This window comes from Anticarsia gemmatalis, chromosome 18 (assembly GCF_050436995.1).
Source record: "Anticarsia gemmatalis isolate Benzon Research Colony breed Stoneville strain chromosome 18, ilAntGemm2 primary, whole genome shotgun sequence".
NCBI lineage: Eukaryota > Metazoa > Arthropoda > Insecta > Lepidoptera > Erebidae > Anticarsia > Anticarsia gemmatalis.
Window position 1 is genome coordinate 11,257,006 of NC_134762.1, and position 25,282 is coordinate 11,282,287.

The 25,282-nt window shown below is 35.0% G+C and overlaps 2 protein-coding genes across 11 annotated transcripts in view; one reads left to right on the top strand and one right to left on the bottom strand.

Annotated features, from left to right (window-relative positions):
* The window catches only part of rg (A kinase anchor protein rugose), a 399,649-nt gene that overhangs the window by 216,647 nt on the left and 157,720 nt on the right, over positions 1-25,282 (bottom strand). For 4 of the 10 annotated variants that reach the window (XM_076125872.1, XM_076125873.1, XM_076125877.1 and 1 more), the window contains exons 6-10: positions 15,876-15,997; positions 14,458-14,583; positions 11,511-11,631; positions 6,764-6,910; positions 6,321-6,377 (exon numbers count right to left, since the gene is read on the bottom strand). In XM_076125872.1, coding sequence (XP_075981987.1) covers positions 6,321-6,377; positions 6,764-6,910; positions 11,511-11,631; positions 14,458-14,583; positions 15,876-15,997 — 573 coding nt within the window. Of the gene's footprint in view, positions 1-5,562; positions 5,671-6,062; positions 6,378-6,763; positions 6,911-11,510; positions 11,632-14,457; positions 14,584-15,875; positions 15,998-25,282 lie in introns of all 10 variants that reach the window. The other 6 variants (XM_076125867.1, XM_076125871.1, XM_076125869.1 and 3 more) reach the window with 4 other exon arrangements.
* On the top strand, positions 17,473-20,611 carry LOC142980493 (uncharacterized). The gene is made up of 2 exons (XM_076125915.1): positions 17,473-17,725; positions 19,178-20,611. The coding sequence occupies exons 1-2, from the start codon at positions 17,539-17,541 to the stop codon at positions 19,765-19,767; spliced, it is 777 nt and encodes a 258-aa protein (XP_075982030.1). The 5' UTR covers positions 17,473-17,538; the 3' UTR covers positions 19,768-20,611.

Consider the following 25,282-nt stretch of genomic DNA (forward strand, 5'->3'; position numbering starts at 1 on the left):
TTGCGGGTTACAATCGTCTGTTTAAAGCTCGTGAAAACGGGCCTTTGTTTATCTATTTAAAACGTGTAATAAAAAGTTATTGTTCAATTGTAAGACCATTTACCTTCTACGTAGAATAGTATTTCACATCACAGTTCTGACCTATAACACTATGGAGATATATTGGAAACGTATGGTCATTTCTCATGAGGAACAATGATTTAATTTAACTCACGGGAGTATCACATATCGCTCTGTTGCAAAGCCAAGAGCGTTTGTTATGTCAAAATACGAGATTAAATATTTCAAGGAAGTAGAAGAAGTGTCTCTTGTCGTATTTCTTCTAAATATGTCGTAAAAATGTTAGCTAGGGGGTTAAACTAGAAAAATCGACAATTATATCACAATATTTGGTTTCATAAATCTAAAACTACTGAGTCAGCCTACAACCACGGCCAGTGCAACCTGCGCCGGAACGTCAGGCATTCTAACGTTAAATGCGTGTTCGCATGTAACTGATTATAATATTTGGTTTTATCTATTTATATTATAAAGTAAAATTAGTCATAATTATAGACAATGTTAACCTAATCTGCGTGTGACAGCCCAAAAAATCTTCTAAACTGACTATACCAGGCTAAAAATTAGACTGTATTTAATATTAATGAGGTCCCCGGCTAAGCCGACGATAGCAGAATACTTTATTATTTTATTTGAGTGAATTATCAACAACAATGGCGCCGGGGGGGAGGGAGAGGGTCGAATAATTCACTGATTACAAATGCTGAGCGCGGTGAAATATCGCCACGACTCAAATTGTACATTTATTTAAGTTAGATGTCGTTACAATTCGGTTCAAATTGACTTGAATTCTTTCGGAGATAATTTATTTTGTTTCCAATTACTTGATAATATAATTCAAATTTAAAAAACCTATACTATTCTTGAACTAATTCGAGCACAGCTTTATGAATGAGTTGGATAGTCAATTTTGTATAGAAATAGGCGCCCTTATTATTTATTTCTTTGAATAACCTTTTAGAGGAGAAAAACATTTAGATTTTAACACATTCGCGTACTATACCCGACATTTTTTTTTAAGTTTAGGTAAATGTTTCAGCTTGCCTTACTTACAACTTTTGTTCATGAAAATGCTCTTTCCACTTCCAAAATAGCACTACAAGACGGACATTAGAAAATCAACGATCCCGTCACAATTGCGCGTAAAACTCTCGTTTTAGTGGATCGTAAAATTTACGTATTTACGTGGCAAGTACCTTCTCATTATATATTTTACGCAACTTGTTTTACTACGTCACACTAGAAAAGTTATACGACGCATGCGAGTCGTAAAAACGCAAGAACGAACATTTACTATACCTAACAATACAGTAGAAGGACAGGCTAAGAATACTGGAACACGAAGCTCTTTACGTTTATGCTGTCCTAGTACTTCTCGTCTCAGATGCAACGTCATCATGAACTGAGTCGACGATTATAGTCAGCACTCAATAGCGATAATGGCAAGGAGTTTTTGGCTAGGCCAGTTCATAGATGGGTACTTTAATGGTATTTTATTAAAATTCATAGAAGATCATAATTATGGACCAAAAAGATTAAAAAAAACACCTCTTGTCTTGTCTTATCTAAAACAAGTAAAGTTCATATCGAAATTCACTGAGATATAATATCTTCTTAACGAATAATCAAACAATTACTTCAATAAAACAGTTAATTACATTTAAATTCAAACTCAAGTATAAGAGGAGACCTTGTTAAACAAATTACCGGTATTTTATGAAAAAACTAACTGTTAACGCTTTTCAATTACTGATCGTGGACGTAATTGAACACAACTTTCATAATAAATTCGTTGAAAATAAAAGATGAGTTCCCTTGATACTATTCATGAAACTAAGGTTATGTTTACAGAGAGTAAAAAAAATAAGGTCCATTCATGTCGCGCTTAGAAATATGAGTAAAATATGCATGATGCATTTAATAGTGTAAAATGCAATAAGAGTAAACTTATGGAATAACTAATTAGGTAAGTGTTTTGGGAGTGAAGAGATTAAAATAATAAACCCTGCAATCTGCATATAATTTTTTTACAATGATTCAATTGTTGCAATGACCAGCTTTTAAAAGTGAATTCACCGCTTAAAATCCACACCAATAATTACAGGGGGGATTACATTTGCTGATGTCAATGGTCTTCAATTAATATCAATAAAAAAATAACTTTATTACTTTAAAACTGAATAACATACACCGCGGTCACTGCGTCGACGTCATACAACGGGCAGAGTAGCAGCGAGCAGCGATCTAAGTAACACTCGGGTCAAACTTGTGGAATATCGTTTGCGAAGTTAGGACCCGACACGCTACTCAAACCTTCACGATAAAGACGTTTCAGCGTTGGACAACTCAATTATAGAGCTTAAATGTTGAACTAAGTCTAGAATAAGGGCTTATTTTATAAGACGAGATGATAAGGGTTAATCAGGAACATGTTAGGCACAGAAAAAATACCTAAGAAAGGGAGTCTGTTATTTTCTTGCTAAAAGTATGTTTTACTTAGTTATTTTGTATCATTTTTCATAAGCCATTCACTACACTCAAAAACTGATTTTCTTTATACTAATCATGGTTAAACTTACGCTTGAAATCTATATTGGCTTTATATTTCATGCCTTACTACACGAATAAATTACTTAACCAAAGAAAACATGCATCTAAAAATATATTTCTATTCAAAGATTTGAAAAGAATCCCGGCGGTGTCGTGGCTCGGGTCTTAGTCAAATTAGTATGCGACGAACGTTGGCGCCTCTACAAACTCATTATGACCCGCAACTCTGACATAATTAATAAAAAAAATCAATTAGCAAACTTTTAATTGCATTCCGGTAGCGGCAACATTTTACTTTTTTCTCTCAACTTTCTGAACGCACAACTTTGTTATAATAACTTCCTGAAAATCATCCTAAACTTACTGAAATAAGATTAATACAATTTTATTTTCATCACAGTTTATATTTTTTTATGAAACCCAGTTACGTAGAGCGTTGATTGAGTTTTATTAGACAAAGTAAGAATTATTTTTGTTTGAGAGTATTTTGTAAACAAATTCCATGAAAGTTATTCTAAAAATGATGTTGTCTTATTAAATTATTCGCAAATGGAGTCCTACAACAAACTGAATTATATTATCAATCTAGACTCCAGACGCCCTATTGCCGAGATAAGGTCACATAAAATATTTTAACCTTTTGAGGTTGCTACCCAAAAAACACTGAAAATTGCCCACGCGAAAAAATCTGACATGTTAACCCATGCGCGAAGGGTATCCTCATTTACACGGGAAAGGTCAAACGACAGCCCTTATAAACATCACTTATGTCATGTTAAACACCAATCTGACCCCGTGTAATTAGAAAAATAATTATGAGATTATAAAATTAATTATAATTCCAGTCCAATTATCTCAAAATGTCTCCGTCATTACTGTAATTGGACATTCCATTATGAGAATGACATTAAACTTAACAAAATTAAGTAGCAATCAAGAAGTTTTCTTTGCGAATCAAAAGGGGACCTTTAACAAAAGTAGAGCTACATTCCGAAACGTTTCTGAATATTTAATGCTATTTAAAAAGTACTTATACAAGGGGAGATACTTCAAAAAGCATACAAAGTACTATATTATCTAAAAGACTGACTCTGGAACTCATTAGATGATCTCAATATAAAATTTTATACCACAGTTTCAAGTCTAATTTGATAGAGGAATAACAGTTAGTGAATAAGTTTATATTATCTCTGTACAATTTGATGTATTGCTTAATGCTCAAAAGATTAAACGAGGTTGACTTGAGTCTAATAAAATTACTTCACGGAGATCAAATTCTTGAATTTTTTAAACAATCATGCGACTAAAGCACCGCGGCACGAGTGCCTTAATATATAAAAATTACATCAAGTTAAAAGCTTTAAAAGATTTAGTGAATAGTCCTTTTTAATAAAGTTTCCAAGATTGAAATGCTACTCGCAGAAGTTAAAATATTTTTTGTTAAAAAATCTAACCTCAAGAAAGTTTTCCTCAAGAACTTTCCGCAAAGAATCCGTAAGATGCGAACTGAGCACTAGGAAAACATAAAACACGGGGAGCACTACGTTAAATAACTACCTCTCCTCTCAATGCTATCATCTCAAACGGCACGGAATAATTCTCAGGGTGAATTATAATGAAACCGCAACAGTCCGGTCATCACGAGTAGTATCAAATGGCAGTAGGGTCTCATGGAGAGTAGGAGCGATCCCAAAACTTGCGTTACGACTTGTGTTTAAAGGGAAAACTTGTGCAAACTGGCCGGACATCTCTTTGTTTGTTCTGAGCCCCTGGTAGGCACTTCTGCGGCGATACACTTAACTGGAATTGCTCATTTGCTCTTCCTGAACGTTTGTTAATCGATACCGTATTTAGGGGTCAATGCAAAACTTTGTTTGAGTGGACATCAAGTCATTACTGCTTTGATCGTTTCGTTACTTATTTATAAAGGAAGTTGTTTGTTTTAAACCGTATGCCAATTAAAGCTTTGTTTATCTAAATTACCATACATCAGTATCAAACGGAGAAATAACTTTTAATTCATAAGCGCTGCTTGTTTTGATTACAAACAGTAAAGTCATTTACTCCGTACATAATTACACATTTAAACAAAGTGGAAGGTCGGTACTCGCGAATTTCAGTATGCCATTAGTAAATATTATATAAGACAGTACGAACCGAAACCCTTATTTATTTAGGACTAATGAAGGCCCTGAATCTATTACCTGAAACTTTTCAATCCGGGACCAATAAATAAGTTTTGAGTGAGGGCCACAGTCCTCGATTCAGCGAAGTGTAACAAAACCGATATGTCTGTAAGCTGACCGTTCAACTTCATCTCCGCAGTGCACACCAAACTATACAACTTTAAATTAACATAAAACTAAAGTTTGCACGCAAAATATACTCATTAAGAGGATTTGCTTCAACAAAACCAGATAGCAAATAAACGAGCCACCGACGCGATGAAACGAGAGAATAAAAATAAAGAGAAATAATATCAAAACTAATTAATTCTGAGTAACATCGACGGCTCCACGGCGTTTTGTTGCGAATGAAACAAGTTTTCAGTCAAATATTTATACAAAATCCTTTAAAATATCAAGCTTGAATAGATCTTTTGATAAATCGCTCCGATTTCACCGATTTTCGTTGGAAAATCGCAACGCTTTAGCGAATTTAAACAATCACAGAAATTAAGTCGCCCTTTGTTGCTTTCGTTACCTTTTGTGCATTAAATGATTTCCATTACGGAATTCTGTTTCTAAATGGAGATAATTATTTTAACGATGAACCACGGCTGAGTTATTTGAATCATTAGAAATTGAAAATATGATAAAATGTTAACAATCATGCAGGTTTCAGACTGACCAAAATACCCTTAAAAGTTAGTCGTTACAGTAGAACCACCCTTATGAGTAAGTAAGTAGTAAAACCCCTTTGACAAACGCATTCATTAACGAGTCGTCTTACGTCGTGAATGTTCTGCATTGGGTCGTGAATGAGATCGCCGTATCGGTCGATTCGAACTTCAGCTGACGGCAGTGGAGACCGGCACTCGGTGTCGAAACGAAACTGACCCTAAACCACACATAAATAAAATAGCTGATGAACATAAAAGTGCGTCTAAGCGTAAGTGGCAGTTAAGACGTTTGATGAGACAATATTCGAAGAAAGGTGCAAGTGCAATTGCCGCGTAACACGCGAGCTGCTTTTTAAATTTTAGGCAGTGGATGAGTCTATATTTGTTCGATTTTGATACCCATGTAGTTTTTTCCAGACATATGTAGTGCGAAAATAACATCCTACGTCTAAACTCAGCCACGGCAATGTGTGTCCTAACAACGCCTTGAGTTGCCGCGCTTACATTTAGACACACCTCTACACAGTGATCCTGTACACGTGTGGGTTGAAACAAACAGAAGCGGAACAAACAAAAATCAGTATAAAGGCAAGCGGCGCGACATGCTTACACGCTTGCATGCTTCAATATCTACGAGCATTGAGGCATGCGCGGCGGCCACTTCGCGCGCCTCGTCGGCCATTCGCCTTCCTCGAGGTGTCGCGTCTTCTTTCACAACTACGCATGCTTCTTCTGTTTCTGCTGCCTTAGTATCTTCGTCAGCGGAAGCTACGTCAGGCGGCTGTAGCTCAACAGTTGGGGGGGAGGTTTCGGGATCGGGATTAGGAACATCAGCGCTTTCAAGCTTTGGAGCGGTTGTCTCGCTCACCCTTTTATGGTTCTCCGGTAAACTGATGTTGCATTCGTTGTCGAAACGGAATTGACTCTGTTCCCATGGTAAGCAAGAAACAAATAGAAATTTTGTATGTTATACAAATTCATAACATGTTGAAAATCATAATAATCCAAATAATCAAAATCCAAATAATTCAAATATTAATATTTTTCTTGTAAAATCTGCAACAATCGGTTTCTTCGCAGATTTCTCTAAGCCTATTGTAAATCATATGTATCTATCCTTAAGAACACGCAATACACATTTAAAGTAGTATATTTTAAGTTTTATAAGCAATCAGAAATTACTCTTACAAATATGTTTAACTTTAAACTTTTTTTACTATAATCGAAAACCAACATGATTAAATAATCGTAAAGAACTACATTTCCATAATTGGCCCATCAAATAAATCAACATGATACTTCCTCGCTCACCTTATACCCTGGTCCAAGCCGGTGCATGGCGCAGATCTGATGCGTGGTGAGCGCCTCTCCGAACAGGTAGATGGCAGCCATCTGGCCGCAGAACACTCGCTCCTCGTCTAATTCAGCCGTCGCGCCGATGTAGCACTTGTCGAAAGGCTGTTGACAAGGCACACAATATGTTATTTCACACATATAAATTTGTATCCAGAATACAATACTTCGCTTAAGACAAACGCCTACAACTACCGAGAAGTTCAGCTCATATAAAGTATGTAGGTATGTATGAAAGGCCATTAATGAATTTGCCTTGGTAAACACAACTAAAAGGATCAAAATACTGTAAAGATAACACAGTCACTTCTAAACAATTAAATATTGATAATTATTTATGACAATCAAATATTACATACAAAATATTTTATATTACGACTGTACTGATTTATACATTTCTTTATTTTACTATTAAATTAGAACAATTTATTTACAACAAATTTACAATATTTAAATAATATTAACGTTATAAATTATTATCATCTCAGATTAGCATTTTAAGTATTTCATAAAGAATATCCAACGAAATATCCACCGATACGGCCGTTCATTTCAATGAGTTTGATTAAATTTGATATTGCTTATAATGTACCAAGACTAGCAAGTACTTTGACAAGATTTTAATCTACATTTTATATCAGAATAACTCCTTTCAGCTACTTTAATGAAATCTCGTCAAATGTCAGCCTTATTAATGCAAAATGTTCGTGAAAAATTATGAAAACTTTCTGTAAAATTTTAAACATTTCTGTTCAATTACTAATTTAGTAAGAAAGGTTGTTAAGCTGAAATTCTGTTGAAATTAGACGGGACTTGAGAACACGGGTACATAGTTTAATAGTCTTGGACATTTAATTATTAATTTAATATACCGCCTATGTTTTTATACTTTTCATAACCATGTGGGTGAAACACTATTTCTTTTTGAGAATTCAATAAGAATAAATATATTAACATAGATAGATGATCTATCTGAAAAATTCGCCGTTTTTTTATTTGTTTACAGCAAATAATTTTCCTTTCAGAATCCAACCACTAGGTACTGTAACAAAAGAGCGTGCAATTTGCCTTCAAAAGTGATTGAATGCTATATGTGAAGATACTTCCCATAAAGTAATCCTCTCAGGTTTTAATCCAGTCTAAATATTCAGCACAAATATCTAAACCGGTTTGTTCAGAGAAATTCCTATAAAGGTAGCCGAAGCAAACATTGTGGACCAAGTTCCTCAACACAAAATGAAGAATATTGTTACTAGACGGTATTTATTGGGGAATTTCGACCCAATATCGCAAGCTTACTTACTTTATTGTAAGGAACTCGAAGCAAATGCTTTGCGTGCATTAGATCGAGTAAATAAACTAACAAGATACTAGGAGCACAGAAGACATGAAGAGGTAAAATATTAAGAACGGGATTTAACTATGAGAAGCTTATAAAGCTCTTTCCTTACGCGTCTTTCTAAATAATTTTCTTTTTATTGAGATATAGGAATACAAAACCTTCGCATTAATTGTCGAATGTATATAACAATGGTTTATAAACAACGTTATGAAACAAAATGAACAAAAACAAATTAAGCTTTAACTAGGACACGATCCGATAAAACGAATATCAGTAGGTAAATAGTGATCATTTATTCATAATGCGTGTCAAAATCAGTTTCATACACAAAGCTACGATTAATTGCGCGCATCCATTATGGACAACCAAAATAATTATTTTATAACCATTTATAAAGTTACATAAATGAAACATATTGTTTTTATGAAGTTGACAAGATTTCAAAAGCATGAAACCTTTTTCTTTCTTTTTTACAGAAAACCAACGGATAAAAATAACAAGCATTTCGTGTGGGAATCAAACTCACGACCTCCCGACGCACGGGTAGTGGGAGTCCATTTTAAATACTGCGCAACGAAAGCGGGCGAAATGTCCTCAGTCCTTCAAAATAATTGGGTTTCTTCAAATTATCCTAACGACTAAACTATAGTAAGTAGTGGATAGTTATTTACTGAGGGACCCTTTTTGCTTGCTTTCTCAAGCACATAGATTTATCTCATAATTATACTGCTAAGTGACCCTTCAGCGTAGTCGCCGCGGCAAAGATCGTGAAGATGCAAAAAGCTTAGCATCTTTATGTTTGCCTAGTATTAATCAGTCAGTGTACTCTTACTTCATTCCTGGTACTAGTTAGCAAACTTATTAACTACAGTGGAATATAAAATCATGGATATTTATGATGTTCCATCATTCTGTCCGAAGTAAATTGGACATTTTTAACAAATAGATCGATTTACCCTAGGTTAGCAACAATAAGTACCAGGCAAACAGAATTACATAAGAGATCACAAGCTCGTCGCATTCACCGGATAGACCCTTCATAAACTTACAAAATGGTTGTAAGTAGACATTACATTTTTTTAGACCACTGCGGCGTAACAAAGGTCCTAGCTAGCTATTAATTAATGTAAATGTAGCATTATACACCCCAGGTAATTATAAAATAAATGTTCTATTCCCCTTGGCCATCTATTATAACGGCCAAATTAAAGACTCGTTTTAAAATGTCCGTCTTTTTAGGGAGAATAACATCTTTGCATTTTCCTTAAAAAAGGGAATTAATTAGGAAATGACGGTAATAAACAAAATATTATAAACAATTTACTGTCTTATTTTTATGCATCTTCTTGCAGACATAATGAAAATATCAAATTATGAATCACCTATTATTTCTATACAATTTAACATACATTAAACGTTCCGTTCCTTGTCTAAAATATTATCCAGGTTTAGTTAGTAATAGTTAGTTTAACTATACCTAAAATACATGGTTCTATTTAAGCCAAAGTAACTAGGAGTTCATAACAGCGGAGGAGTTCATTTTGCATCATCTATGCGTGACCACGTCCGAGCCACGTGAATATTCATAGTGGCATGCATCAACTAACGTGGCTAACACCAACTTAATCCACGGTGTGAAAGAGACAGGGAATTAAGGACATGCTCATAGTGTAGAAAACTTTTATATACACTGCACGTCAAAAAAATAAACGTACGTTCATTTGATTATAATTGAATCGACTTCCTAGCGAGAATAATATATTAACTTAGTACGCAAATTTCTACACGTATTTCATAGGCAAGTCATCACAATACGATATTTATTTGCGGCTTGGCTGGTAGAGTCAAGTAGAAATTTGATAAAACTACCACTAAACTTGATGACAGTATAGCTACATCTACATATTATTATCACTTTTCAAAAAAGCTTGATGATTAACAAGTTTCAATTAAAAAAAAACCCATTGAAATCGATTCGAAATGCTTGCAACAACTCGTTTTAGCGTATAAAAATACCAATATTTGCTCATATTTGTAACAGCACTCAATAACAATGTAAAAACAACAGTACAATTTTCAAACGAGCTAATTTGACGATATTTTTAATCGGATTACTTTCGTTTCGAACGATTCATTAATGTAGTGGAACGAATGTGTGTATTTGAACGGATTGATGGATGATCCTCACGTAACATGGTTTTGTTCATTTATTTTGTTATGTTTGAGTTCTTTAGGTTTTGCCTTGCGGATAATTTACTATAATTTAACTTGAGAGATGGAAGTATGTTTTAAATAGACTGGTTTAATGGAACCGGGGACTCTTGAACAGTCCACTCAGTCGTATACAACACAGTGTCAGTTACTAGTAGTCACCAGTGGCTTAAAAAATGATGAAGTTGATTATAAATTGCAATGATGCCAAGTTTAAAATTTATTTCCACTGTATCGTTAATGTGGATCCCCTTCGTCCCTTGAGGCACGCCATTAGCAACTGATGAGCAATCGATTGAAAGGTCCAAAAGGAATAACAAATATTTAACCACAATAAAGTATTGAGTATGAATATATAGCAAAATAGATATAATCAATAATCATATTATATCTATTTACATATTAGGATTAGGATATATTTATTTATTATGATTTTGTACAAGCAATCTTGTTAGACCGGATCGATACTTTACGACACAGAAAATACTTAACCTAAAGAAGATAAAGAAAGTAAATTTAATAAATATCTAAGTAAGTAGAATTCTTACGAAAAAGTGAATAGCTTTCTCGTTAAAGCGATGGATCACCTAGATGAAGTATGTGCGATACTTTATCTTTGACAGGGCACACGTCTGGATCATAATTCATTTACATTTTCTCTTTTAAAGTACAATATTTCAAAGACGTGTAATCTGTCGCTTCGAAGTAGTTAAACGGTAAATGGCACTCCGTAATCCAGACCCGAGTACCAGGCTCTCATAACTCCATAGGAGCTTAGCATAATACATTCGGTTATCTGCGGGGAACATGCTCCCTTCGAGGCTTCGCGACAAGTTGTGCGTTCGACTCGTCACGTTTGTGTCGTTAGCGACAATTTATTACAAGTAATACTATGCAAATTCCACGAAATACGCGGATCTCATAATAATGCAGGAGTTTGGAGGTTTTTATGGCAGGTAGAAATATTGATCGTGATTTTGTTATTCAATGGTCATAATTTATTTTCGGAGCTCTTTCAATATAACGACGAGCAGCTGAACAGAGATGAATATTTGAAAAGTCTTCGTCAAAGTAAAGTTCTGCAAGTAACTCGAAAAGCTAAAGGTACAGTAAATGTTTGTGCTACTCGCATTTCTAGTGAAACAAACTTACATCATTAGTGGAGACGAACCACGCCATCTCGGTGCTGGAGGCCAGCTGTCCGTTCACGAGACATTTGATCTCGCTCTTCGTCCACCTGTTGTATATGTACACCACCGCTATCGCGTACCATCTGTATACAAGAGAATATGTTATTAACACACATTAAACAGCATTTGTATTATAATAATTAATTACTATTAAAATAAGTTTCAATTTAATTACCCTCAGAAAACGAAGAAGTATATCATGTTTCCGAAAATACATAATTATGATCGTTTTCGACTATTTTTAATAATTAATGCTTGCATTGAGTCAGCAATAATATCAAATGATTCATGACATTTCGCTATTTAGGTCTAATGTAGAGACCACCCAAGAACAATAATAGTAATTCAATCCATACATCTTTGAAGACATAACATAAACCGAGACTCAGTAAATGGTACATTGTTTTATAGCAAGATGACAATAACCTTAACCTTCTTTGATGTTTGGATGGAGGAGCTCTGGGACCTTAAAAACACACCAGTGCCCCAGTTATTAAGGTTATTGTCATCTTATGTATGTGGCATAAGATGACAATAACCTTAATAAAATGTACCTGCAATCAATATTGTATACTGAGACTTGTTTATGAAATGAAAATAATTTTATTGTTGGCAATAAACAAATACATACAATAAAAAAAGAGAACAATATGTGCACGTATTGCCAACAATGAGGCCCTCATTCAGCTATATGCTGCAATACCACGAAGATATTGCAGCGCTGGTTTTCGTTCGGGAGTTATGATGCCACAGACAGACAGACACACACCGACAGACAGCCAGACACGTCAAACTTATAACACCCCTTTTTTTGCGTCGGGGGTTAATAAAATAGATATAACTGTACTAAAATTACATTCTAAGGAAAGCACAACTATAAATTCTAGTGACGTCGCGGTTGGATCAAGACAACTAATGAGTGCAGCTTTTAACTAATAACATACCAACATTAAGAGTAGCAATTCTACGTGGTAGCATTAGCCAGGATCTAGACTTAGGCAATTAGTCTCCAAAGAAAGCCTAGGTACGAGTGAATTTGAATTTGAATTTAACCCATTAATGTCCCACTGCTGGGCAAGGGTCTCCTCCCGTAATGTGGGAGGGGCTAGGCCTTGAGTCCACCACGCTGGCCAAGTGCGGGTTGGGGACTTTGCATGCCCTCAACAAATGTATTAAACAAATTTTTAGGCATGCAAGGTTTCCTCACGATGTTTTCCTTCACCGTTGGAGCATGTGATAATTATTTCTAATACACACATAACTTCGAAAAGTCATATAACTAAAGTACAGTGAGGTAATTGCACCCTAATTTAGTATCACGCATTTAATGGTTTTTATTTGAGTGATAAATTAATATTTAATTTTATAACCTGCAATGAGTTATTATTTTGATACATTCGTCTTGAAGTAAATTAAAACATTTGGTACGAATTCTCATACTCAAAACATTTTACTTGCATTTCCGGCAATTTGTACCTGAAGCATGTTTTTACTAACTTTAAATTTAATATTGTGCCGTCGACTATATATCTAAATGATGACAATGTATTTTTTTATAAAAGTACAGTTCAAATTTTTATGTCCCAATTTCAAAAAATATTCCATTTGACTGCATAAAACTTTAATATCTCCAAAGACTGCATTAATAAATCCATCTTAACTAATAATTTCAATTGTTACGTGCAGATTCCTATGAAAATTCACGTCTGACTGCGTTCCATTGCTCCGTAGTGAATTGAAAACGCAAACAAAAAATTAAGCCGACGGAAAATTCTTTTGCGCATCAGCAATTGACTTTGAAAACATCCAACGTACTGTGATTCACTCTTCAAAGAGTTCGAATATATCTCACAAATATCATAATATATCTACGTTTCTTGTTATGAGAGAAAACAGATTTTTTTAAATATTTGATCACAAATTATACATTTTAATGATTAGGGTACGTTGGGGTAAATGTGATCATTTAATGCACTCTGAACTTAATAGAATACTTTATATTTAATTTAATTTACTCAGTAATATAATCAAAATAACACTAAAAAGCGTTGTAAATATGCATTGTGTTTTAGCCCCCGTATGAAAAGTTGCAACATTGTAGGAAAATATCACAACTTTTATGAAAGTTAAATTACATGTGCCTGGATGACACAGCAAGGGAATTTGAAAGCAATCAAACTAGTGACAATACAATGTTACAAATCACAAAAATGTATATTGGACAGGAATAGTACGTTCCGTTATACGATATCTCAAAATGTGAAGCCCAGAATTTTACCATGAGACAAATTAAATTTTAATTTTCAAAACAAAGTTTAGAGGAAGCAGACATCGCTTGGATACAAGTTTAAAGCACATACGTGTTTATAAAAAATACACAAAACATAAAACAGTGGTGTTTGAAGCCAACTTTTAGCACGAAGCCTCCTCTATAAACTGACTAAACTTTATTTAGTACTGCACCAACTTTTTACTACCCTGATTTAGTGTTGAAAAGTTTAAAATTTAAGAGAAGCACGCGTTTTATGAATAAATCTGTAATCCTGGATAAAAGTTTTTAGACCATGCTACTTTTATCGTTATTTTAATATAGCTCTTTAGTCAATTTTTATATGAATATCGTTACTTAGACACCGATTGGAGTCACGAAACCTTCAAATAATCTCAAAGATTTAAAAACTCTACGATTATTTAATATGCAGAAGAGTCATGTGGGGTAATATAAACCCACTTTTAGTTTAACACCGATCGAAGTCACGAAAATTTCAAATTAATATTCTCAAAGATTTTAAAACTCTACGATTATTTAATATGCAGAAGAGTCAAGTGGGGTAATATAGACCCACTTTTAGTTTACATCTTTTGTTTAAAAATGCTGTAAGTATATAAGAAGAGTATATTAATCTTACCTTCTAGGTTGGAATTCATATTTGACACAATGCTGGAATCCCTTGCCCCGCACTTTCATGGACGTCAACACTAAGCAGTTGCCGACGAAGTGCGCCGTGTATCCGACGCCTTTACTCGTCTTGAAGCTGGTGACAAGAAAAAAACATATAAAACATTAATCGTTGACTCAAAATAAACTTTATATATTACTAGCTGACCCGCGCTACTTCGCTTGCGTCACATAAGAGAGAATGGGTCGAAATTTTCCACGTTTTTATAACATTTTTCACTGGTACTCTGCTCCTATTGGTTGTAGCGTGATGATATACAACCTATAACCTTCCTCGATAAATGGACTATCTAACACTGAAAGAATTTTTCAAATCGGACCAGTAGTTCCTGAGATTAGCGCGTTTAAACAAACAAACAAACAAACAAACTAACAAACTCTTCAGCTTTATAATATTAGTATAGATATAGATGTTAGGCTTTTGCAAAATTAATCCCCGTAACTTTTTTCTACTAGCAAGTCATGGTATGGATTCTTTGACAGCTAGATATAAACGGCCTTGGTATATTGGTTTCCCACATCACCCTACATCCTCTAATATTATTATTGTGCTAACCAACTATCTGAGCTCTAACGAGCATATGAATTAAATAATAATCTGAAATCTGGCTCAAAGAACAAAAACTTTCCGGTACACGAAATATGAAAACCTAAATACGAGTACACGTATCGTATCATCAAAGTGGATGCGGCGTGCGTGGTAGCGAACTCGCAATTCAATTATCCGAACACAAACCTAAAATGATTTAGCTTTAGTACCAGGATAGCAGAGCGCAGCCGAAACTACACTTGAAACGTCCGAGCTCCACTCAAATCAAATGAAAAGTTTGGAACGCAGGTGCAACCGCGCCCTGCGGCACACGATTTACGTAAAACATTCCACACATTTATACAGTCCTGGTATTCGTGTATCGAGTGTGATACGAGCGTATCTAAAAACTCTTTCTGAATTAAATTGAGGGTATTTGTGTAATGTAATTATTAAATACTTTCGCTTCGGTAATAATGTTTATTACATTGGTATAATATTCACGGCATGTTGTTAAATTAAAATGTAATTGGAATTTCGCTTTTTACAGCGTAGTTTTCATTCCAGTGTTTGCCAATTTGACATTCATATTCATTCATGAATTTGTAAATTAATAGCGCAAGCTTTGTTGTTTGCATGGAAATTAGATAGCTTTATTTGTAACCTAGTTTTACATACAAACCGATATTATTGTCATATTCAAATGGGTTCCCGGTTTAAAAAATAGTTTCAGAGTATAATTGTAAATATTTGTTTTTCATCCATGGTATTCCACATAGACTTAAGGACAAGTAGAGCCTTTATTTAACACATGAAAGAAAACAAGGATTATATCTTACCAGTATAAATATGGTTTTTCTCGTTCGATGTTGACTGAGTTGATGGGGTCGAGCCGGAACCACGTGGTGAAAGTGAAGCCGTTCTCGTAGGGCCATCTGGCGAGTGGCGGCAACACTACAGCCTGTTAACAAAATAAAGGTACATTAGATGTAATCAAATTGCGTAGATTACCAGTCGACTATTCTTATTCAGTTAGGTAGTATGTTTTTTAATGCATAAATTGGTATTATAAGTTTAACTACAAATAATCCATTTTCCTTATTGGTAACGGCTAACATCACATTGAATACATAGGTACTTACTTATGTATGTACCTACAAAATTTCGCTCTCGGTTTGTGATTAGCAAATGGTAAATAAGGATTGCAATTTGCCATAGTAACATATTGCTTAAAGTATAAAAAGATCCTAGTAACAAGAGAAGGATAAAACGTTATCAAAAAAGCCTAATTACGTACAAAACATATAAAAAAGTATCTTACAAGTTGTGCGCGAGTTAGCATCCGAGCAAACGTACGCGGTTCACTGATTCCTTCCTAAAATATCTCATAAAAATGTCGAACCCAAGAGGCAAAGTTGCCAAGTGGTGCGGCAGTAAAAACTTATTTTATGCTTCGAAAGGCCAACGTCGCCGACACACAGGGATTTCTTGTAAAACCCACGTATCCTACTATCGAGATATCGTATCAATAAAATCTACATATGAGCTCCTTTTATCGGTACCCCAATCTCACCTTGAGAATATATTCTTTACATATACTTAGTATGGAATAAACAAGTTATAAAATGTAGTAAATGTATGTTGTGTATTTCCGAGCAATCAGATTCCTTCACCTTAGTTCAAATTCTAAGTAGCAATTCAAATGTTTTTGAACAGCTAGTACTCTTCGAGATGGATCCAAAACTATTTCATTCATTGTGAATGATATAGCCAGAAACTTTACCAAACAGCCTTTAGCGAAATAAGCCTAATGATATTAAAATAGCTACATCACATTTATTCATTTTCTCCGCAAAGATAATCCGCATCATATATTTAAGTTAACTCTAGGAGAGTTACCAGGCGAACATAAAAGTAGTGGAAGTCAGTAGAACACAGATTACATAAGCTTTGATCTTGAGTGGCAATAAGCCAGAGCTCGGATACGAAGAAATAAATGGGCTATATGCGACACTGATTAAGTAATCTCGGTCTATCTGGCTAGTTAATTTACTGTATCTATCTGCGTTAATTAAGATGACCATATAATGTGTAATTGAAAGCTATGGTACTTATTTACTTAACATAGATAGACTCAAAAAATTAGAACAAGATGGAAAATGTTTTTGTCTTTACGTATGTGTGTCTAGAAACAAGATCTAAATTAATCAATCAATCCCTTATAAAACGCCAAGGGCTAATGCAAGTGTACCAAATATCGAAGTCAAATAAAATAAAAGTGCTCATCACGCACAACATAAAACAAAACTTTATCATATTGACCAAAAAAAAAACTGTCTACAATCAACAGCGAGTCATCGCACGCGTAATAACAATTTAATTTATTCCAACATGGCGGGCGAGCGGGAGCTATGACGCGGCAACACGACGCCGGCCGACCGGTTCAATAAGCGTCACCGACTGGTTTCAAATCAGTCGCGCGGTGCCCGCCGCACCGGTCGCATGTCCGTCACTAACCAAACCGTTACAATGCCGCGCGACGTGCTCAGCGAACAACAATGCAACATCGAGTTCGTGAAAACGGTGCAAAAGTATCCTTGTTTGTATAACTATGAGTTGCCGGCGTACACGAGGAAAGATATCAGCGATAGTGCATGGGAGGAGGTTGCCGAAGCGACGAACATGACGCGTGAGTACAACTAGCAAGCAATATGGCGCGCGGCGCGCGATGCGTTCTAGAGCGCGTGTACCCCTCCCCCTCCTCGTCTCGTTAGTGCCGCGCGCCAATTGAATATAATATCGACATTTTTGTGCATTTATCTGTAATACTCGACCGTTTTATATAACTATCTTATTTTTGAAAGTAAATACTTCCTAGACGTACTATAGACTTATCTATTATGTATAACAAAACTGAAAGAAATAAAGTTAAGAAGAAGCGTGATAATAAGTAAATCAATCGGGTTGTAACAAGTTTACAACGCGAGGTACCATAACAGCTTCTAGGTAAAACAAAAGAAACGCCATATACGTATAGTAACTAACAAAAACACACACAAAAAAAAAGATCAGTAAATCGTGTGAGTGACGCAGTGCGTTGCATCGCGCTAGCGGCTAGCGGACCGACGCGCCTGCCGATAGTAGCAGACAGTTGGCACTCACACTAACACAAATATTACAACATTGTTTACACAGACAGTATGAGCATGACTGCATGACAGACTGAGACGATCATTCACGAATGACGATCATTGATGCGAAGATAGTTTACAAATTAACTGTACCACTGTAGAGAAACAAATTTTGTTTTCTTTACTACCAGTTGACTTTAGGGCCTAGTACATTGACCTCAATAATCAATTAGATATGAATATGTATAGATTGTAAAGTTAAAGTAAATAATAGGTACTTTTACTCTTAGCCTTTTTGAACGTCGCATGCGCAAGTGCGAATTTATTATTACAAAATTAACCGAGTAAATTCTAAATTACAATATTTTATTGCCCCGTTATATAGAAAAACATATAACAGTTAATAATAAATAGTATTGACAGCAAATAAGTGAAAATAAGCTAGAAAATACCACAAACATTGAACAACGAACGATGAAAAACTTAATACTCATTCACTAGCGTTATACCCGTTCATCAATGAACTACGATGACTAGACCGGTGTCCGGTGTTGCCTATTCACACACAAACATACACACATGACATTTGTACATGTGTTGGTTAGTTTTTTATCTGTCTGGCTAGTCCCGACCCTTCATAGACGGGGTGATGTTAACTGAAAGTTACGATTGATATAGTACCAGTTTTGTGATGTTATACACTTTGAAATAATAGTTTTAAGTTTAAAGAAACTTTTAATTAGCGTGGTATTTTTATCTTTTGCAACTATTGCAACAGTTGTTAGACAAATGACCACGTGCACTCGGGTTTGATTCTTGTAGACCTTTTTAACAGTTTAAGCAATTTTTCTGAGTTATCATTGGTCCTTTTAATTGTATTATCACGTTCCTATTTAAAACAAAAGAATAAAAAATTACTTAGCGTAAACATAAGACACTTAATATACCGAAACTATGTTGTACGAGATATAAAAACTGCAATAATAACATATAACATTATCTCTTTCCAGCATCAGCATGCAGAGAGAGATGGCGCAACCTTCGAGCAGTCTTCATGAGAACCATCAAAGCGACGGGAGCCGGCACTAAGAAGAAACCATACTACCTCGCCGAGGTTATGCAGTTCATCGTACCGTACCTCCGACCGACCACCAACACCGAACCATTCCTCGAAGCGAAGAAACAGCAACTAGAAAACTCTCGCAAAGATACCAAAAGACCATCCTTAGAAATAGAACTCGAAGAAATAAAAGTAGAAAACCTAGATGATGATATAAGTATACATAGTAATGAATGGACGATAGAATCTACTACTTCTACAAGGAAAAGACCTCAGGAGATTGAGGAGGAACGTTACCCGAATCCTCCGAAAAGACCTCCTCATCCTCCACCAGCTAAGCCTTCGATAGGTTCTGACCACGACCAAGTAGCTTCGTTTATAAACAGCCTGATGCCAGAGCTTCGGGAGATGAACTCTGCTCAGTTCAAATGTTTCAAAAGACGAGTGTTAGTTCTAATTGATGATATAACGACTGAAATACCTAGTACTTCTCATAATGATGATTATAGTATGAGCCTTGAAAATGCTTATTTAGGGTAATTTATTATAAACTCTTTTATAAAAATGTTAGATTTTTGTACGTTTTTGACTGCATAAAATAAAAATATGTCACTTTCACTTTTGTTAATTGAAATTTGTATTTCGTTGTTGTGATTATGAGTACTCAATTGTACTGTCAATTATTAAAATAAAATTATTGCAATTGCTCAATGTTAAAACTGCCATAAAATTGTGAAATTACGGACTAATTGTTTTTAATACGAACACAAGATTGTATTATTATCTGGTCTCTGCCTCCTCCTATGGGAAAAAGGCGTGATTTTAAGCATGTATTTGTATAAGATTATTTTGCAGTTCTCAATCAATAACTAATAACCAAGTGCATGCAAATATTTTTTACAGTTTCTTACTAAATATGCATAATACATCAAACTTTTACATAAATCGTCAGAAACAGATAATTAACGGCCGGTTTTATCCACTCTATCTATCCACTGTTTACTTACATAAGAAAAATTGAAACATGAGGCTTCCTACACACATATTCGGTTCGGCATTAATCGACCTAGCCGGGTGACAAAACCGAATATGTGTAGATGAATCCGATTGGCACAAGCCGTACAAGTGAGTCGAGTCGGTTTTGCTGTTTGATAAATATTGTCCAACCGAATGCTCTACATTTCATTCATTCTTCATAACTATAAAAATTAAATATCTTTTGAAATTCTAAACTTCTCTTGTAATTTACTTTATAAGTTAAGACACTAAAGTGAGGTGATAATTAAGATTAATTGTAGAACTAAGATCTAATTACCTATTGTGGCCGTTATTGTTAAGTTGATAATGACTCGGAACAATTCGATTACATTACTATTGATTTTTATGTAAGTCTTTTTATTTTACCCGTGGACTACAATTGTAGCAAAAGTTTTACATTTTCATAAAAAAAGTTTAGACTATTAGTTGCCTGTGAATTTGATACTTATTGATTTTAATAGACTCAGTTAGAGAAACTAAGCTAAGTGTCATAACACCTAACTTCTACAACTACATAACTTCTGATTTCAAAACAACTCGTATTAACATCTTACTAAAAAACAACGTGTAAGCTTCTAATCAGTTACACAGTGTTTTGTCTTCTTCACTCATATACAGTTTCAAAATTGAATGAAAGTGACAAAACACTGTACAACTAATCAGAGCTTACACGACGTTTATTAGTAAGACTCTTCCGTCTAGCAAAAGATAAGACGAAATAATGCAGAGCTGATTGCCAACCTTCACTAGTTGGAACTAGTGGTTAGTTAGGTAGTAACTGGACTTTAAGAATAAAAAATTAGTAGGACAGTTATAGATAAACAAATTTATGCAGTCGTTATTATCCATCACATACAATTTTATTGACTGTAGATAATAACTGAACAGTATTTTAAAAAAGCAGCAGCAATTTTTCTTCTCCCAATTTTAATTTTTTTCTGCCTTTCCGAGGGAAAACACACAAACATAACGCTGGCACATTGCCAACTGGTATCAACTTTTATACGAAGCGTTTACGTGAAATTGCACACAAATTACAACAAGCGAAGGGAAATACTTGAATACGAAAACTGAAACTAGTTATCTGAACAATTATTTGGAAAATTACATTTTACTAGTGGCAACACTTATGACCAAGTAAAAAAAAACAACCGAAATGCTTCCTTTGTTTGGCTTCTTATCGTAATACATTTATAGAGTTATTTTATTTACACAGTTCAATATAGTTCCTATTACATGGGACTAGGATTGTGAATGATGATCGAGGGTCTATTTCATCTTTGCCCACACCTTCAGGCATAACAGGCGTGATATCATATATGTACGTATTCACACAGTTTAAGTATAAAGTAGTCATTAAAGATTTTATATAATTTGAAGTCACAACAACTCAACAAGTAATCTACAATTCTAGAAAAATACTCGCATAAAAAAAAGAAAATATAAGCGACTACTTATTATAATTTATAAACCTTGTCTATCCAGAGACGAAGTTTTGCTTTTTCACATAATTTCCTCACGTTATAAACAAATTAATAATTCCTACAGAGAGAGTTTTCCTTGAAATTGCGAAACCTATGCACTGAATATGATATAATAAGCTTAACTTATGAGCCGCACGTGCAGTCAACATTGAAAAGGAACAAACAACTTTCTGCGAAGTCTTACTTTGATAATTTATTCAACTTTTTCGCAGAATCTGTATGAAGCTATACGATTATATGTATTAGTATAGTATATTGTTTCAAAGTTCTTAGAAAATGAAGGTTTTAATACGGATTTAAGGAACTTTAAACAGTGCAGGATCAATGAAAGAGATGTGAGGAGCTCATTCCCGTGGTTTATTGGTGACGGTAGGTATCGCTCTCGTGCGAATATCAATATACTAATCAGACGACTAACATTGGAGCGAAGAACTCGGTCTAGATGCGACTAATACGTGTACGTTTCATGTATAGTGGTAAGGGTTTTAAGATAGATAAGTATAACTGGATTGCGGGATAAAGATTCAGGTTTATGATTTTGTTAAATGCACCTTTTGCCAGAAACTATCAAAAAGAATGTCTCGTTTCTATTTTAGCCATAGAAGGTAAAATGAGGTGTTGTAAATACAGAATCTTTAAGATGCCTTCCATGATAAACACAGACTTTCTTTCTGGTCTCAAAAAAAATACTGTTTTGGTTGGGTACTGTATTCGGTACAAAGCTATGCACTGTTGATTTATTACGGTAAAACTCCGTTTTTTCAATGCATCTCACGCGCAAGGAACCCGTAGAAAAAACGCCCAACAATATTTCAAGGTACCTTACGTACCAGGATAGCACAAACGAAAGGAGTTGAACGCAATATTTCCGCCCGTAAATGACATTAATCTTGGCGCGAAATAATATAGTTTCGTCGCGTTCCGGCACGGCCGTCCAACGTACAGCCTATTTTTATTTTTGACACATATTTATACTAAAAGGATATTCACGTCCGTTTATCGGCACGCGCCTTTGTGATAAATGACAACACATTTTATTGACAACTACTGAAAAAAAATAGTTATTTACTTTACGTGGATCTTCAAAGGTCTAACAAGGTGTTTGCGCTCTCATAAATGCATAATATGTGTATATGGCCTCCGTAGTGCAGTGGTTATGGTGGTCGCCACGCCACTACCATTCCGTCTGGAGGTCGTGAGTTCGATACCCACGTGGGACAATTATTTGTGCTATCCACAAATAGTTGTTTCAGGTCTGGTTGTACTTTGTGTCCATTGTTTTTTAAAAGTCCCCGCGACAAGTGAGCAATTCTTAGTGCAGGAGTTGTCTTAATAAGACAAAATAAATAAAAGATTTTATGAAAAACATTTCGGCATTATGATATCAAATTATACCAAATATTTAGAACACATCACTGCACATGAATTCAGCTATGAAGTTCATAAATAGCTCAAAGCTAACAGGTGTGGAAGGCATGCGGGGAACCCTTAGGAAACTGCATTTAACACATAACTGATATTTACTGATGCGATCATATCATGGCAACCTGTTGAAACGTTATACTGTATCGAGCAGCGGGACTTGTATCTTATGTTATGTAAGATTAGTACATAGTAACTAGATAGACAAATATATAATAGGTATCCTCACCTATGCGAGAGTTTAATAGTAATACGTAGATCAATTTTAGTATCTGTTCGACTTATCGGAACTATATATAATATGAGGTGCTCATAGGTTGCATTCCTCTAGTCTAGTAGGTTAAAGGTTAAGCAACCTTAGTGCGGACGTCCTTCAGATGGGTGAATTCTTCGGAGGGCACGTAAAACGTCAGAACCAATCGTGGTCAATTAAGATAACAGTCGTCAAGCCATGACAAAGGCTAGGTTGACCACTAACCCTACGATGAATGAATAATTACAGCGTATTGTAAAACTGTCAGAGAAAATTTAAGGGAACCTAATATAATTCACATGGCTTTAATTTTTCCTCCTAAGTCCGGTATGAAAACCGTGGTGTGATCAGCTGTTTTATATGTGCTCCCGGACCATCGAAGCAGCCCGAATTTATTGAACGTACGAATATTATTTATGACTTGTGCAGGTGTTTGAAAATGTATGAACAAAACATTTCTATTGAAAACAAATAAAGCGAAATTTCCATTTAACTTCGTGAATAACTTACACCTATATAATAAATACGTAATAATGCATGTACAGTGCTCACTAGTGCAATAAAACATTTTATTTCAGCGCGTCGAGGATTTAACCAGACTCTCGACGAAGAAAAATATTTTCCACTTGGCTGGCGATGTTTCTATAAGTTAAAGCGGCTTCTAGTGCGCTCAGAAGGCAATGTTACCACTATTTGTTTTGTTTGGCTTCCCCACTTGCGATGTTTAAGCATTTTGTGAAACGTTCTCAGAAATACATTTTATTTCCTTCCACTCTACTTCTTTAAAGTTTTATTGCTCACGTCCCTCGCATCCGCGACAGTCGTCCTTTTTATTGACAAACATAAATCACTGTTTCCACATATTTATCCAGTATTAAACTACCAGGGCAGCAGAAGCGGCTAAGAGGCGTCAGTTCGCCGTCAGATCTCCGGATAAGTACGACAGAGAGAAATGGACCGGCCCCGGGCGGTACGGCGATAAATAAGGAAAAAAACGGACACAGAGATAGCCCAGTATGTCACGAGGATTACCCCCGGCCCGTATTTGAATAAGAATTGCCAATAAGGTGGGAGGGGGCGCTTTAACGTAGCTCCTAAAGTGTCCTACTAGCCTAGTATCGATCTGTTTAAGAGTTGAGGTTTCAGAGCATTGGAAAAGGATGAATTGGCAATAAAATTTGTTTAGTACTGTCAGTTTCAGTGGTGTAAATAAAATGCCATACGAGATTTGCATGAAGAGTCGAAATTGTTTATTTAGGTCGTATATAAAGTAGAAGATACAAGTATTAGGATCGGTCACATTCCTTATAGTTTGAATACTAAATAAGAACCTTTATATTAAGTTATTATTTAGGTATCGAAAAATAAGGCAGGGTAACAAACACTGGACAATATGAATAACAAACTTACAAACCAGTTTAAATAGGGAATATTCTTTCTGTATTATTGAAAGGAATTATTTATTATTATAAAGTTACGAACGCCTCAAACAAGGCACCAAAATCCATACAAAACTTTCAAAAGTTTTTGACTTCTTTCTAAACGTTTAACGATACAAATTGGGGCCAACACACAACACACGCTTACAAACAAATTTATAATTTGGCAAAAAAGTTTAATTTGTTCAGCAGCTAACCAACTCTCGGGAACAATAACTTTCTATCTGTTGATTTTCCAAATCCGTATTTCATACAATCTCGTACAATGTTCATTGTTCAGTGAGAACGTGACTGGAGGCGAATCGCACAAGAGTTTGTAAACTCAAATATGTTTTGTATAATGCGAGTACTTTTGACAACTTTTCAGTAAGTTTCCAACGCGAGTTGTGTAAAGATCGGTGTACGATGAGCCAACGTAT

Excerpts from the sequence above, each read along its gene's own strand:
- LOC142980493 (XM_076125915.1), top strand. The coding sequence starts at position 17,539 with ATGTCCGTCACTAACCAAACCGTTACAATGCCGCGCGACGTGCTCAGC. Across the intron at positions 17,726-19,177 it reads CGAAGCGACGAACATGACGC|CATCAGCATGCAGAGAGAGA; the intron begins GTGAGTACAACT and ends ATCTCTTTCCAG.